General features: G+C 39.9%; 3 protein-coding genes across 8 annotated transcripts; 2 read left to right on the top strand and 1 right to left on the bottom strand.

The window, feature by feature from the left end:
• Positions 1–1,326: 1,326 nt before the first annotated feature.
• LOC114573077 (cytospin-A) lies at positions 1,327–9,626 on the top strand. Of its 4 annotated transcripts, none has more exons than XM_028604987.1 (12): positions 1,327–1,833; positions 2,877–2,991; positions 4,797–5,258; positions 5,917–5,990; positions 6,390–7,006; positions 7,090–7,174; positions 7,298–7,373; positions 7,472–7,508; positions 7,810–7,906; positions 8,033–8,164; positions 8,643–8,702; positions 8,799–9,626. In XM_028604987.1, exons 2-12 carry the CDS (start codon positions 2,952–2,954, stop codon positions 8,886–8,888), a joined length of 1,770 nt encoding a protein of 589 aa, XP_028460788.1. In that variant the 5' UTR covers positions 1,327–1,833; positions 2,877–2,951; the 3' UTR covers positions 8,889–9,626. The 4 variants fall into 4 exon arrangements, with proteins under 4 accessions (XP_028460788.1, XP_028460789.1, XP_028460787.1 ...); XM_028604988.1 differs by having other exon boundaries at positions 1,328–1,833; positions 6,390–7,007; positions 7,088–7,174; positions 8,048–8,164; XM_028604986.1 differs by lacking the exon at positions 1,327–1,833 and adding an exon at positions 1,851–1,908 and having other exon boundaries at positions 6,390–7,007; positions 7,088–7,174.
• On the bottom strand, positions 9,613–12,516 carry grcc10 (gene rich cluster, C10 gene). Of its 2 annotated transcripts, XM_028604994.1 has the most exons (5): positions 12,381–12,516; positions 11,623–11,684; positions 11,385–11,438; positions 10,910–11,086; positions 9,613–10,512 (listed from the first exon to the last, which is right to left on the bottom strand). In XM_028604994.1, the coding sequence occupies exons 3-5, from the start codon at positions 11,434–11,436 to the stop codon at positions 10,373–10,375; spliced, it is 369 nt and encodes a 122-aa protein (XP_028460795.1). In that variant the 5' UTR covers positions 11,437–11,438; positions 11,623–11,684; positions 12,381–12,516; the 3' UTR covers positions 9,613–10,372. The 2 variants fall into 2 exon arrangements, with proteins under 2 accessions (XP_028460795.1, XP_028460794.1); XM_028604993.1 differs by lacking the exon at positions 11,623–11,684 and having other exon boundaries at positions 12,381–12,511.
• Positions 12,451–14,618, top strand: saysd1 (SAYSVFN motif domain containing 1). Of its 2 annotated transcripts, none has more exons than XM_028604992.1 (3): positions 12,451–12,544; positions 12,769–12,976; positions 14,193–14,618. In XM_028604992.1, exons 2-3 carry the CDS (start codon positions 12,785–12,787, stop codon positions 14,514–14,516), a joined length of 516 nt encoding a protein of 171 aa, XP_028460793.1. In that variant the 5' UTR covers positions 12,451–12,544; positions 12,769–12,784; the 3' UTR covers positions 14,517–14,618. The 2 variants fall into 2 exon arrangements, with proteins under 2 accessions (XP_028460793.1, XP_028460792.1); XM_028604991.1 differs by having other exon boundaries at positions 12,465–12,544; positions 12,756–12,976.
• The last annotated feature ends 187 nt before the right edge of the window (positions 14,619–14,805 follow it).

Genomic DNA, 14,805 nt, shown 5'->3' with positions numbered 1-14,805 from the left:
AACTATGGTAAGTACATTTACTCGCAACTAAGTACTGTACTTAAGTGCAGTTTTGAGGTATTTCTATTTTATCCTACTGTTTTATATGGCCTACTACATTATGTACTACATGTTGGAAGCCAATATTGTGCTTTTTAAAGCTTCCATTACTTTTCAAATACAAACTAATTATGTATGATTTATTATTATGGATTAAAATACTAATTTTAAGTAAAATATCTTCTTCCACCATTACATAAAGTCGTTTTCACTGCACCAATTTAAATGTGTTTGTATTCAAATTCTATTGGTCTGAATATGACCTTACCAAGACCTTATCTGAATTTTTTTCCTGCTTCTTTGGCAACTTGCATTACACTAATATCGTCTCTCCACTATTACAGTTTCCCCCACATAGCATTACTCCATCCTTTTTGTCTTTGTCCTACACTTTTACATCCAATGACTCATCCAGCAGTTCTGTTGCCACTACTATTCTGTCGTCCACTTGTAGCAAAATGTGTCTCACGAAAGATTTAAACTTATACTTTATATTTCACTTGTTTTCTTCACATTAGTTGACATCTGTCCTGTCAATCTCATCTGTAATGCGGATTAATTCCTTTGAATTGTGACGTTAAATGTACCCTAACTCTTTATACAAAAGAAAACACCAAAGCCAGTCTAATGTCCTGTGTGAGTTAATTAGTTTAAAGGTTGGTATAATTGCTTGTTTGATTCTGCAATTGAATTTGGGTTTCCATTTAAGGTATCATTATTAGAAATATTTGTTCTGGCTGACAGAAACTACAAAACAGAGAGGATATCTGTTAGTCTTAGTGATGCTCAGGGATGTCGGACTGGGGGTGAAAATGGGACAGAGTACCTAGGGCCCTCATGTGAATTGGGCCCAAAAAGATGCTAGAATGAATAGCTGTAGATGCGGGGAGGTGCCCATAGAGAATTACTTTCTACAGGGCCCAGAATTTTGTGCAACGCCCCTGGTGATGCTCGTCAGCCTGTGAGTAGAAAACATAATAAGGGTATCCAGTACAGTTATCTTATTTCCACTCCATAATACAATGACTTTGCTTTGCATTCAATAGTGGCACAGTTAGAGCTCCCCTCATGCTGACCAATATGGACCAGTACGAAACAGGTGGACCCACTGGAACCTCTTCAATGACACTTGGAAATCCCAGTTCAGACTCCAATTTTTGGACCTGTTTACCTGGATTAGCAAAGTCATGTCTGCTAAAGATTACTTGAATTGTTTGGTTGCTTTTGTTTCACATCTTATGTGCTTTGACAGCTGCTATGAGACGTAACACACCTGAAGCTCTCGGCCACACCTGCATTTAAAGATAATTAGCCTCCAGGTGTGACTGCTTCCTCGCGCTGCTTTCCCGCCGCTCTTTTTCTCAGCAGCAAAACATTTGATTAAATATACGTCACATTATTTATTGTTTTGAATCGTTACTTTGTGTGAAAACATTTTTGCAAACATGCATGATGATATTAACAACACTCATGTCGTCAATCCAACGTGCAGCTGCGCAACCAGTCTGTGTCTGCTTCCTTCTCTTTTTGTCGCATTGGATTTAAAGGAGAAGCGGAGTTGGATATTATCGGGAATTGGACCCAAGTTATAGAAGGTGGCTGCCTTTCTGCAGCTGTGTGGTGACTATGGGATATCTGGAAACAGGATTGTCACAGTAACTTGAACAGTGTCCTCCGGGGAATTTAGGAGACGGACGCAGAAAACGCCGACAGGGAGGTCGAGACACTCTGAGAAGAAACCCGCCGGACAGCCGGGGACCAAACTGGAAGGCGTCCAGCTGGCAGGTTGAGCAGGTATAGGATGAATGAAACTGGAATGTTATGGTGTGTGAGGTGTCGTTGGTTGGATGTAACGTAGCCTGTATCACGGTAAGAATAGTTTCACAAAATAGAATCACCCGCCCCGATAGGGATTGTTCTTTTTGGAAAGAAAAGAAACGTGGCTCCTTGGAAGCGGGGATATTTAGCACAGCAAGACAAGTTTACACATTGATAGAAATTACTCGTTAATACGGCTTACAACTCACTTGCAAGACCTTGATTGATTAGTCTTGGTTTTAGAGTTAGTTCCCTTGGTAGCTTCATACCACGTAACATGTTTTACGAAGGCAAGTATTCAGCAGATGGACTCGGTGGTAAAAAAGAAAAAAGAAAAAACAGAATATTTTGAAATGTAATGCGTCATAGGAAATCATGTGCATACCGAATTCCGCTCGGGATAGCAACAACATCTTCCTGAGGTTAGTTATGACGTTTAATGTAGGCCTATGTGTCTTTTCTCAATAACCACGGCAACCTTAAATCACTTGATTATTTAATGGGGTTTGTTTAGTTTTTTGGGGGGGAATCGGCCATGTGTTACAAATGATATAATGCCACAACACTGCAGAAGTGTATAATTGTTAAAAAGAAAGTTATCATTTAACACAACTGTGGCTTTTTTTTATCAACACATTTGTTACTTTATGTCAAATGTATGTAAAAGCTGTTTAGCTGTCAGCCCTTAAATCTTGAGTAGGCCTTAAAAACCTCTGACAGAGCATTGTGGGGTGGTCAGCCAAAACTGCAGGCAGGTGATACAGTGACTATTGTAGGCTACTGTCCAAATGGTATAGTAGAAGTATGTTCTATAAGAAGCAGTAATCTTATAGAAACCCAGCTGCCATGTTAGGGAGATGTTTGGGCTCCAAGCTTGGCAGATTCTGCACTAAATATTTCCTGAGTAAAAGTCTTGTGAGGCTCTATCTTGGCATGTTTCGCTCCTTTCGTTCTGTTGATCAAGAGTTCAGTAGTGAGTCATATTCATGAAATATTTATCTTCATTCCCTCCCGTCCAGACAGAAGTGGGCCTCACAAAACCGAGGACTCAGTGAAGGACACTGGCCTATCCAGATACTCGCCCCTGCTGGATCATGGGTAACCAGACTGGCAGAGACAACCATGGCACTTCAGGTACCTGAGGACAAAGGCAAACAATGGCTGATTTTTATTTCTTATTTAATTTTTTTTTATATATATATATATATATATATATATATATACTTTTCGAAGTGTGTGTGTATACTTTTCGAAGTATAGGTGATCGAGAATAAATGTTTCAATTTCTGCAATGCACATGGACAGTTTTCTCACACATGCTCAAATTTACACCTTCTGGTCATTATATGCAAGAAAGACTATTCTTTTTGTGAGGCTGAAGAGTAGCAAGAGCCTTTACATTGAGGAAGGCATCAGCTGAAACGTTTGTACTTGTTACTCTTCTACATTACAAAAGAATAAAAAGGCAAAAATCATGCATACAGAATATTGACAACTTCAGAATACTATTGTGTGAACCAGTTTATTTCAATTGGAATAGCAGATTTTAATGGCTTCAGCACAAACAATGGTGAGTGCAGTGATTTTTCATTACATCCCCCCCAATTCTAAGAAAATGTAAAGACAAACCCCATTCAACATATGCTTTTGTTTACTTAAACTACACCGATATAGTGCAAAGGCACCTCAAAGCATGTTCTGAACTGAAGCATGCTGATTAAGCAGGAATTGGACAATACTGATGGAAGAAAGCCAAAATGTTTCATTTTTGTGTAAATGTATACTCCAATGACAAGTTTACAATATTTAAGGCTGAATCACAAAGTGGGGCTGTGAGCATCACATGTCCACTGACTGACACTCTATAAATGTACCTTGTTGGTCTTAAAAACATTCTGTTGTAAGGTACTATATGATCACACAGAAACCTCTCTTGGCACACAGGAAGTGATGAATCAGAACTTTGCTGTGAAATAATACAAACATTTATCCCAGAGGATGCAAAGAAAGTTGGATCCAGCAACATCAGATCTTTCGCCTCTCTCATGCCTTCAGTATCCTTCAGTTCAAAGCATCACTGTGCAGCTGTCATTTGGCTTGGCTAATGTGTGGAATTGCCCTGTGCAGCCTTCTTACTGAGAGCATTCATTCTCCCGCTTGCTCAGTTTAATTCTCACTTCCAGCTGTTTAAAATGCTGCGCCTTGTTTCCCTCTTTTGGCTGTCAGTATGCAGGAAGTAGTCTCAGGCTAGAGGATGAGAATAGCTCCAATGCTGTAGCTGAGCAGGCTGCATCATGCTGCTGCCAAGGAAATGATGAGTCTGCAGAATCCTGCAGCACAACACAAGGACAAGGAGGAGAAGCATGAAAAGATCGGAGTTGAATGAGGTGGAGATCCTTGTAGCCTGCTGAAATCTGTTTATAACAAGTGAGCAGCACCATAAACGGCGTACCAACATCATACAGAAATCACAAAGCTTATTTTTCACTGACCGGTGATGCTTGAGATGATATTTCAGGATACAGAAGCCAAGCCAAACTGCTTAAAAAAAAAAAAAATACATCACTCTAAACTTCTTTTGTAAAAATGTTTGAATGTAAATGCTTTGTGGTGGCAGTGAGAGCAGCTGTTAGATCGTAGATCAAGGTAAAATCACCTCTCCTCCTGGATCTTGCCACATTGGGGAACAGTGTGTGAGTGTTTGCCTGCCAAGACACTGGCAGCAGAGGCTTTTTGCTGCATCAGTGAGCCCAGGACAGTAAATAAGGGAGCAGTGCTTACATCTGCAACGAGGAAAAGAAGAAGGGGGCTTTCAGCACACTTTTTCTTTTTTTAACTTCGATGATTTTAAGGCTCAGGACAGTCATTTTTTTCTTCCTCTTATCTCTCTGATGTTCTTTTGCTCCCCATCTGTTTTACAATGTGTTTCCCTCTCTCAGGTTCTCCTTTAGATTTCTTCCACACGGCTCCTACCACGCCCTCAGAGGCAGAGCTGACTGCCATGGCCTTATCCTCTGCAGCTTCCTCCAGTAAGGCACAGACGCCATCACCAGCCGGCAGCACCACCCCCTCCACAATCTCTCCATTCACAGACTGGACACCGAAACTGCCTGCTCCCGCAGAATGGGCTGTGATAAGCATAGACAGCATCACCTCAGAGACAAATGTGAGCGATGTAGCAGTGAGGCATGGGAAGGCAGCGGGCAGCCCGACGTCCCTGGCTCCATCCAGAGGATCGCCTTCAGAGCAGAGCTGGCTGGAGCGAGATAGTGGACTTGAGCCGCAGGCTGCAGCAGAGAGAGCCGGAGAGGAGATGACCCTGGTGTTACTCAGTCTGATGGAGCACTACAGGGCCTCACTAGGCCTGACCCCCAACACAGATGTTACCACAGGAGCAGTAGGTAGGTCCTCCATCTTTACTTTAGTTTTCTTAGACACTTTAAGTAAACTGTTACTGACCTCCGTTTGTAATCAGAAAAACATGCTAAATGTGTCTCCGCCTTTTACTCAAAGTAAATTGTTGTGCTTAACAAGTATGAACAAAGTGTCTTGCTTACAGATTACTGATAACTTGCTTAAAACTGTAGCTGTGATTCTTTGAATTTACTTAAATTCATCTGATTTAGTAATGCAACAAGGATGCTGATATTTTTGCACTACTGAATTAATGTAGCATATGGATTAATTAAATTGACCAGGTAGGAGGAAAAAACTTAGAGGTTCTCCAGTGATGTAGTATTTGCTTGCCAGAGACAAATAAAAGAAGAAATGGTCAAACCCTGGTATTCTTACCCTAACCTTAACTAATCTCACTACTCATGCCCAAACCTTACCAACAAACGCAACGAGTACTAGCCAATGAGAGGCGGGTCCTGCCATCACCCGTCTCTCCGGACCACCCCTTCCAGCATCATCCTGTTTAATTAAAGATTTTATAAAAGTGTGCTATATGTTGGTCTTGAGTAAATAATGAATGACCTATCTTGATTGTAGTTGTCAGACTTTTAAATCTATTTTCATTCAACCTTGTGTGCGTTTTATGTTCAACTTGTTTTTCAGAGCTGCTCAGGCACTTGATAACAGAGCGAGAGGAGCTGGTTGAGGAGGTAGACACACTGAGGGAGACACTCAGGGTGAGTTGGAGCTGCAGGTCACATGACACCCTTAGGCCTGAATCTCACAATCATCATGGAGACGCAATCTTTTTAGACAAAGGACACTTGAATAAAATCTTGAGAAATTTAATTAACTTTTTCTTTGGAAGTTTTGCCTTATAACTATCTATAATTTAATGTGACATCACTATACCATACACTTCCAAATAGCCAAGGTTGTGCTGAAAAGGTTACATTAATTACTCTCCTTAGAGTACTGAATTTAAACAAATATTCACATGTTAAGAGATCAGAGGCACCAGTAATATCCAGGACTCTAGAGGACACTAAAAACCACATCGACAACATGCAGCTTTTAAATTCAGATCAGTGTTTTGTTTTCCATTTGTTTTTCCTTCTTTTGTCCTTCCATGGCAGACAGAGAGGTTGGAGTGGCATCAGTTCCAGTGTGACCTGCAAGTCGCGGTGTCTGTGGCCGACCGGCTGCGGGTCGAGTCGGAGCAGGCTCTGGGTTTGCTCCAGGAGAGCCACACGGCCGTGGAGGAGCAGTTGGCTCAGACCCTCAGCAGACAGCAGGAAAAGGACGGAGAGCTGGAGAGTCTGAGGGCTGAGCACAGAGACGTCTGCTGTAAACTGACTGAACTCACCCTGCAGCAGCAACAGGAGCGAGCCGAGCTGGACACTCTGAGGAACGCATGCAGGGTGAAAGACACAACCGATTGGGATAAACAGGCAGAGAGACGAGACTCTGAGGGGAAGCAGCAGGAGGAAATACAGGAGGTGTTGGAGGAAAAACCCAGGGAAGTTGAAGCCGACACTGAAGCTAAAAATGTTGAAAAGCAAGAGGATGAGAATGAAACAAATCAAGAGGTGGACCCTCAAGTTGCGCGTCATGATCCTGAGGAAGCAAATGGATCAGGGAGCGTGCTGCTGACAGGGAAAGGGGTGGCGGAGGGATACATTCGTAGTTTGGCTGCGCTGGAGAAGAAAGGGACAGATCCAAGGAGGATTGTGATGCTGTCTGAAAGATCTTGGTGAGTCTATGTGAACACTCGCAACACATTCACCCCTGTATACCGAAGACCGTATTTTTAAAACGTGCAAAAATGTCTTTTAGTCTCTCTCGTCTCCCACTCCCAACTGACTCCTCCAGCCAAAATGGGACCTCAAAAAACACTAGCACAACACTGCCGCTATGCAAGGTACAACACTTGTTGAATTGATATAAAAATGTTCTTTAAACTATCATGATTATATGGATGGATATCTAGGGAAACATTAATATTATTGTGGGCTCACATTAGGCATTTTTAAAATCTGTCCAGAAAGAAGAGCCACCAAAACGAAGAAGGATGGACCGCATTTTACAGCGGCAGGACAGCTGGTCCAGCTTTTACCCGGGTAAGTTTAAACCTACAGCACCAAACCACCTTTATGTTCTTTTAGACAACTTAGGAAGTGTACAGTTGTATGACTGTGACTGCATTTTTGTATCGCAGGAAAACAGGATGAGGACCAAAGCTCAGATTCCATCAAGTAAGTAACCATTAGGCCCTTCTACTTTGTTGATACTGACAACTCAACATACATGGAATTCTGTGTGTAAAAGAGATGGAAATGCTGATAAATGTTTACCATGAATGAGTCAAATCAACATGTAATCACATTTAATCACAAGCTCCATTTGAACCTGTTGCACATTTGAACGTGCAGAAAGAAGCGCTTCCTCTATTCCTTAATCTCCTTTTTTATATGTGGTTTAATTCTTTGCTGTATAATTAAGTAGCAAATTAAGTTATTGTTAAAACTGTGATGAAAGCTTTTCTTGCTTTCCCAGACCTCAGGATGGTTTCAGTGCTCTGCTGAGGCGTCATGGCGGCTCCAGGAGAAACTCCCTGCTGCGCTGGTGCCAGAATCGTACCCAAGGTTATAAGGTAAGAGAGCAGGATGTCACCATTATTGAAATATTTAGAAATTCTTCACGATCTGTAAAGATTAAGAGGAATTTAGGCTGGGCAACAGAAATACCCTTTTACCAGTTATATTTTGTCTTCATCAAGTATGTTTTGTGGCAGAATATTGAGATCACAAACTTCAGCAGCAGCTGGGAGGACGGCTTGGCATTCTGCGCCATTTATCACACGTATTTACCAACTCACATCCCGTACGACACCCTTAACCGAGCAGACAAGGTAAAACCGTCGCTGTTGGTTCTCACAACAAAGGAAACGCATGTTATGAGCAGATTGTTTTAATTATTTTATTTACAAAGACTTTTGACTTAAGCACAAGCTTTTACAGAGCCAGAAAAGAAGAAAAAAAACATATCAGATATCAAGTTACAAATACTGATCTCTACACTCATAAAACTAGCATACCGGTTAACCATCAAGTCTACATTTGTGTACTACAGAAAGTCACTCCTGTGAAAGAACCAAAAATCTCTTGTACTCACTTTATTAAACACGACAAAGGTGTGAGGACCAAAATGTTGTTAATAAAGCCAGAAGTGGTCGACAGTGTACTGGATTTTTTTTTTTTTTTTTTTTTTTTTTTTTTTTACAAGAATCCATTACTATAAGGTATGTCTGTAAAACTGTGCACATGATGATGATGATGATGATGATGATGACGATGTAAAGGCTGCTTCTGACTCAAATGTTTTTACAGAAGGAAAATCTGGACCTTGCTTTTAAGACAGGAGAGGGCGTGGGAATCACAGCCACACTTGTGAGCCATTTTCCACAACACATTTATAAGTGCAACTTAAACCAGCTGTGTCCACTGGTCTTCTAATCTTATCTTTACATGTTAACTGTGTGACAGACAGTGGAGGAGATTCTGAAGGCAGACGGGCCGGACTGGCAGAGGGTCCTGGGTTATGTCGAAAGCATTTTCCGCCACTTTGAGATGTGACGTTGTTTTCTATCGTCTTGTTGTTGTGCCTGGTTCTTTTCGATCATTGTGACTGAAGGACTGAGACTGTTGCCCACAAGAGGGAGCTCTACTCATAATGAACCCAGAACAGCCAGGATTTAAAATGTGTCAGCAATATTAGACCTTGACGTGATTTTATGTATCAATACAATGTCCTTCACACAGAAATGACCTAAACTTTCCAGTATTTTAAATTTTCAACATGCACTCTATTCAGATCCAAACAGTACAGGAATATCAACACCTGCTTATCAATTACTTTTAATTTTGTTACTGGGTGCTGGGTGCACTGGTTTTGCACTGTTTGCCTTTTCCAAAAATAAGCACTTTATGATGGTCAACTTGTGTTCTATTTGTTATTTATATTTTTGTGTTATAAGTGGATGATTTCAGAATCTGGGGCACCTTAAATTTTATTTATCTTGACTAAGAGTTATTTTCTTATTATGAACATCTGTTATACAATGTCATCATGTCTGCATGCAACCAAACCTAAAACCACAAAACAAAGAGAGGGGCAGACATGAATCTAGATTTTATGTTGGAAAAGTGATGTTTTAACCTTAAATGCTACAGTTACCCGTCAAGGGAAGTTGCCTTTTGAAGAAAAGTATATATGAAAATGTGTGTAAAGCACTTCTGTATTTCTAACATGGTAAACATATGAAGATGTTGTTGCCAAAGCACTATTGCAATAATAAAGTTATGTACAAGGAAGTTGTTTTCCCTACATTTTCTCTATTAATACCACAGAGATTCACAGAAAAAAAAGTTTTAATATATAACAAAAGAATGACATTTGATACACCTGACAGCATATAAAAATGGTATAATTAAAATTATTTAAAAAAATGAACAAAAGATGGTGAAAGGCCCTGAACACCCACACAGGTGTTTTCTTAGTTAACCTGGCTGATCGGACCTCTTCCCAGGATTGTGTGGGTGTGTATAGACTAATGGACATCTTCCTGAGTCTCCTGTTAACATTGTTAGACCTGATAGGGCAGGACAAATGACAGCTTTATCCTTTTTATTGGAAGAAAAGATTTGTGATCTAATAAATTCCCATCTGAGCTCTGGCTCACCTTCCACCTGAGCAGAGGTCTGATCAGCCAGAATAACTGAAATCACCTGTGTGGGTGTTCAGAGGCTTTAAAAAGGAAAGGTGTATAAGGTTCAGTAACATAAGAAAATGGTCACAATGTAACCTGTAACAAATAAATACTGAAATGTAAAAAAGCAATAATTTAACAGGGTTTAGCAAGGATGTTTAAATGAAACCATAATGTAGATTAGGCATGAGTTTCATCTTTGTTGGAACATCTTGGTGTATTGAGTAAGAGTGAGTTCTCAAGAAAAGTAGATAATAGACAAGATCTTGGAATTGCGGTATGTTCATGTTGATCCAAAGCATTAGATGAAAGGAACCTTGCCGTTGACTGTATATGGACTGTAAAGAAGACCTATGAAGCTGGAATGGCGCCTCCTATAGGTGGTGTTGACAGTGGTGGCAGGAGGAGAGACTTCAGTTTAACTGACATGGCTGCGATTTCAGGGTCCTGAGTTTCATACATCTTCACCAATCTGGCAAATTTTAGGACACCTGAAAGGGAAGCAGAGCTGAGATCAATGTGATCATATGTATCATCTACTCTGAAGGACATGAAGTCTTTGTGAGTACAATACCTAAATATCTACATATGTTTTGATATAATGTGAAATTATTGTGGGTTGTTTTGTCACTTGTCAGATATTCATACTCAAATATTTACAGAAAAAAAAACAATGTATTAATTTCACTCAGCTTAAACAGATTGGGTAAATTTAACTGTACAATAACCAAATCTCAGACAATATTAACTTTCAAATCATGACATCAATATTATATCAATATATGGCTGAACTGAACAATATTCCCCTTTACATAATGGTGCTATAAGGTCCTTTCTGCATGACACATCAGTGTTTTCTTCTAGAATTTAATGCTGCCTTATGCTTACCTTCTCCTTCATTGTTAAAGCCGTAAGCTTTGATAACCTCTTGTTGAATCTGGGTGGCAACAGGCAGCACAAGCTGCAGCATTTTGCCCATGTCGTTGCAGGAACTTTCTCGAGCCTCCTCCATCCTTGCAGCGTTTTCTGGTACTGAGAAGGCCTGGATCACCTCACTCAGTACCACTGTGGAAGAAGCAAACAAAACATAAGTAATTGCTCCGCTTCTACAGCTTATATATATTAACTGCAAAGCAAGTAGATTTCTTTTATGTAGCATGTAAAGACAGGATCTTGGAAATACAAGTTAACTCAATGTGCTTCAAAGGCACGTGCAACAACCCCACAGACACAAACATACGGTACAGACAATTTGACATGCCGTTTGACCAATATTTATTCAGCAATAATGATGCGGGGCACATAAGAAAACCAGAAGAGCTAGAAAATGTAAACTTAACACAATATAAACCGTTCTCCTCACCTCTGGTCTGCTCAACCGTGAGGGTGGGCTGCTGTGCTGGAGCTGAGGCCATGTCTGGAGAGAAAAAGAGAACAACCTGTAGGCTACATATGAACAGAAAGTAAAACTAGATGGAAGATGAAAATGAAGTCACCTTAGCTATAGCGCTACAAGTATTAGTTAATTAGTCGATCGAAATTAATCAATTCATCTATTTTGATAATTAATCGTTTCAGTCGTTTTTTTTAAGCAAACTTGCCAAATCACAAGTCTTCGCTCTTCACTGTGATGATTTTTGCTGCTTTTCTCTGCTCTTCACATCTGTATACAGAATTTATTTGGAAAAACAAGTAATTTGAAGATGTCATCTTAGGCATTGATACATATTAATGGCCATTTTTTTATACGTTGTACAACAATCTATGACAAAAATTATTGTTAGCAGTCGTACTAAGTTGTTTTATATAAGAGGTTGAAAACGAGATGACACAAATCATCGTGATACTGATACAATAATATTTATACCATAAATATCTCGGGTTAGCTATATCCAACGTTGGATCTATAAACACTGATGCTGTAAGACACAGATGTTCTGTAACAATATCTAATCTATCTTATCTTAGTTCTAACGTTAGAGTGATGCTGTAAGGCAGTGTGGTCTTTTAGTTAGCTAACGTTAGTTGTTGGAATTAGCTACGTTAAAAGGTCCTAAACTTGAATGCTAGAAACCTGCTGTAAGACGATGCTATCTATCTATGGTTTAAGTCTCACTAAAGTTAGTTAATCGAACTAAGCTAACGTTAATTAGTCTTCTACAATGACAACATAAAGAACATTTTGGTTGTGGTGATGAGCTGGACGTTGGTTCAATGTCTGAACCATTGACCGTTTATTCTCTCTATCGATATCTTTGACTGTAACGTTAGCTTAGCTAAGGTTACCAACAGCTAAAACACATATATTCACGACAGGAATAACCACTAAACATTAAAGTGTAGAGGTTTGAAAACTCACCACTAATAAGAAAAACAACCACAACCTAGCTAGCTTGTAGCAGACCTGTGGAAATCATAGACAGTGGAAATCAGCCAATCAGCTGGAAAACGACGCATTCTACGACAATTGAAAGCTTTTTGCGACACGACAACCTTCTTTCAGATAGACGCGGAAGTAAAAAGGTAAACAAACGTCTTTCTAAGCTGTAGCATAATGAAATATTTCTAAAATGGTTTTAAAGTTGATGTTAAAGTGAATGACAGTCAACGTAATTGCAGTTGATAGTATGTTAAGCTTTGATGAAGCAACGCTGATATAAAGAAGTTTTAAATTAATTGTACTAGCGGCTCTTTTGCCACGTAGACCTAATAATAATAATAATAATAACGTCAGTGTAAATTTGGAGCTGGTTGGGTTGATCGATGGAGCAGAAGCTGGCACAGTTCAGAGCAAGACGACAGGCGGAAAATACTGTGAAAAAGGATAAGAGTGCTGGTCCACAGTGCAGTGCACAAACAATGGCGGACACAGCTGCTCAGACAGAAACCACACCAACAACTGACAGTCAACAGACAGAAGACATCAGAGCTTTAAGTCCGAGCTCTCCAAGGAAGGTAAGACATCACTCAGTTTATCATGTGACAGCTGGATTTCTGTTTGAACAGGTCACAAGATCATTAACTTTCTGATTACATGCTTTCTGAATTATTACTGATCACTAATTACTGCTGTTCTCTGCAGTTGGTTGTGACACATCTAAGACTTTTATTTTATTTATGGAGCTACACAAAATACTAGATCTAAGAGATAACATACAAAACACACATCCCAAAGTTGTTAAAAGACACAAAATATGTAACTAACTAACCAATAATTTCATCATTGATTAATATGTCCATTGTGATAATTTGTTTTTCATTTCATTATTATTTGTTCTATAAAAATGTCCAATGCCCATCATAATTACCCAGAACCCAAAGTGATATTTTCAAATTGCTTGTTTTTGTCTGACAACACCTCAAAACCCAAATGTATTAAATTTACAGTAATATCACGCATATAAAATGAGAAAATCCTCATATTTAACCTAAGCTGTGAATTTGACATCAATTCAGTAATTAACTGTTCCAGCTCTACATGTAACATTAGACTACACAATAACATCTTTAAATACCAGTTTATGCCAGTAGCTACTAACTGAACCAGAAAAATACATCCACAATGAATCCTGGTAAAAACAAAGTATGGTCAAATGTAATCAATAACCAATCACGTCACTCAATAATACTGTAAAAGTCCCTCTTGTTTCGAACAACTTGATAGTTAATGGAAGGTTAACGTCCACAGTACAGCACTAGTATAAAAAAATGGGGCATCTGTGGCCGGGTTGGGTCAGTGGGTAGAGCAGGCGCACATATACTGATAGGTTTATGCCTTGACGCAGAGGTCCAGGGTTTGAATCCGACCTGTGACGATTTCCTGCATGTCTTCCCCCTCTCTCTCCCCTTTCTCACCTAGCTGTAGTGTCAAATTAAAGGCGGAAAAGCCAAAAAAATTATCTTTATAAAAGGGGCATCTGACTCCATTATTTATGGACTGAATAGACCAGTGAGTGATTGATGCAGTGCTTCTGGAGAGCTCCTCTCAATACTAGTTGGTCTATAACTACAGTACTCCAGCGAGTAACAAGTCCTTTGCTCTTAACAGAAGCATGTGGGCACCTAGTAGAGGGAGGCCTGTTTTGTGCCCAGACACACTGTAAGCAGTATGCCTGTGACGTTTAAACTTATTGAGCTTATTGAACCTGCTGTTGTGTCTTCTCTGCTGCAGGACAGTAGTGATTGGCTGCTGGACAACGCTCTGGGAAGATGGCTGGCTTCGAGACAACTTGTCTTCTCAAACCTTACTTTGCTCAAAGTGCTGCTGTGGCTGGTGCTGCTCGGTCTGTTTGCTGAACTGGAGTTTGGCCTGCCTTTCTTCGTCATCTCCCTCTTCTACTGGATCTATGAGGGACTCCGTAGCCCAGCTGACCGCAAGCCCGGAGAATTGAGCGCTTATTCTGTCTTTAATCCAGACTGTCAGCCTCTTCTGGGCTCTCTCACTGCAGAGCAGCTGGAGGGAGAGATGGGTTACAGCCATCTGGCCAACATATGAAGCGCTTGTGATTTGCACATTTGTATTAAATATTCAGATATTTTTGGTCTATCAAAAATTTTAAAATTATTCAAGAAAATAAAGGGACTTACACAGTAGTAATTTCAATGTATTATTTCAATCATTAAATTGAGATTGGTCTGCTTACAGTTGCATTCCTTTTTCTGTTTCTTTTTTTAAGCAGTATAATAGTATCATCACTTAATGTTGTGGAAGAGGGATATGCAATATCAAATAACCTCTTAGTGCACAATATAACGGATGACATTTTCCTTAAAATCTGTGTTTC

The sequence above is a fragment of the Perca flavescens genome, chromosome 18 (genome assembly GCF_004354835.1).
Source record: "Perca flavescens isolate YP-PL-M2 chromosome 18, PFLA_1.0, whole genome shotgun sequence".
Classification (NCBI taxonomy): Eukaryota; Metazoa; Chordata; class Actinopteri; order Perciformes; family Percidae; genus Perca; species Perca flavescens.
This window is presented reverse-complemented; position numbering and strand designations above follow the sequence as displayed.

Coding starts and splice junctions, on each gene's coding strand:
- LOC114573077 (XM_028604986.1), top strand. CDS start 2,952: ATGGGTAACCAGACTGGCAGAGACAACCATGGCACTTCAG. Junction 7,008..7,087: donor TGCTGTCTGAAAGATCTTGG/TGAGTCTATGTG, acceptor AAAATGTCTTTT/AGTCTCTCTCGTCTCCCACT. Junction 8,703..8,798: donor TGGGAATCACAGCCACACTT/GTGAGCCATTTT, acceptor ACTGTGTGACAG/ACAGTGGAGGAGATTCTGAA.
- grcc10 (XM_028604994.1), bottom strand. CDS start 11,436: ATGGCCTCAGCTCCAGCACAGCAGCCCACCCTCACGGTTGAGCAGACC. Junction 11,087..11,384: donor CACGGTTGAGCAGACCAGAG/GTGAGGAGAACG, acceptor CTTCTTCCACAG/TGGTACTGAGTGAGGTGATC. Junction 10,513..10,909: donor CTTTAACAATGAAGGAGAAG/GTAAGCATAAGG, acceptor CTTCCCTTTCAG/GTGTCCTAAAATTTGCCAGA.
- saysd1 (XM_028604992.1), top strand. CDS start 12,785: ATGGAGCAGAAGCTGGCACAGTTCAGAGCAAGACGACAGGCGGAAAAT. Junction 12,977..14,192: donor GTCCGAGCTCTCCAAGGAAG/GTAAGACATCAC, acceptor TCTCTGCTGCAG/GACAGTAGTGATTGGCTGCT.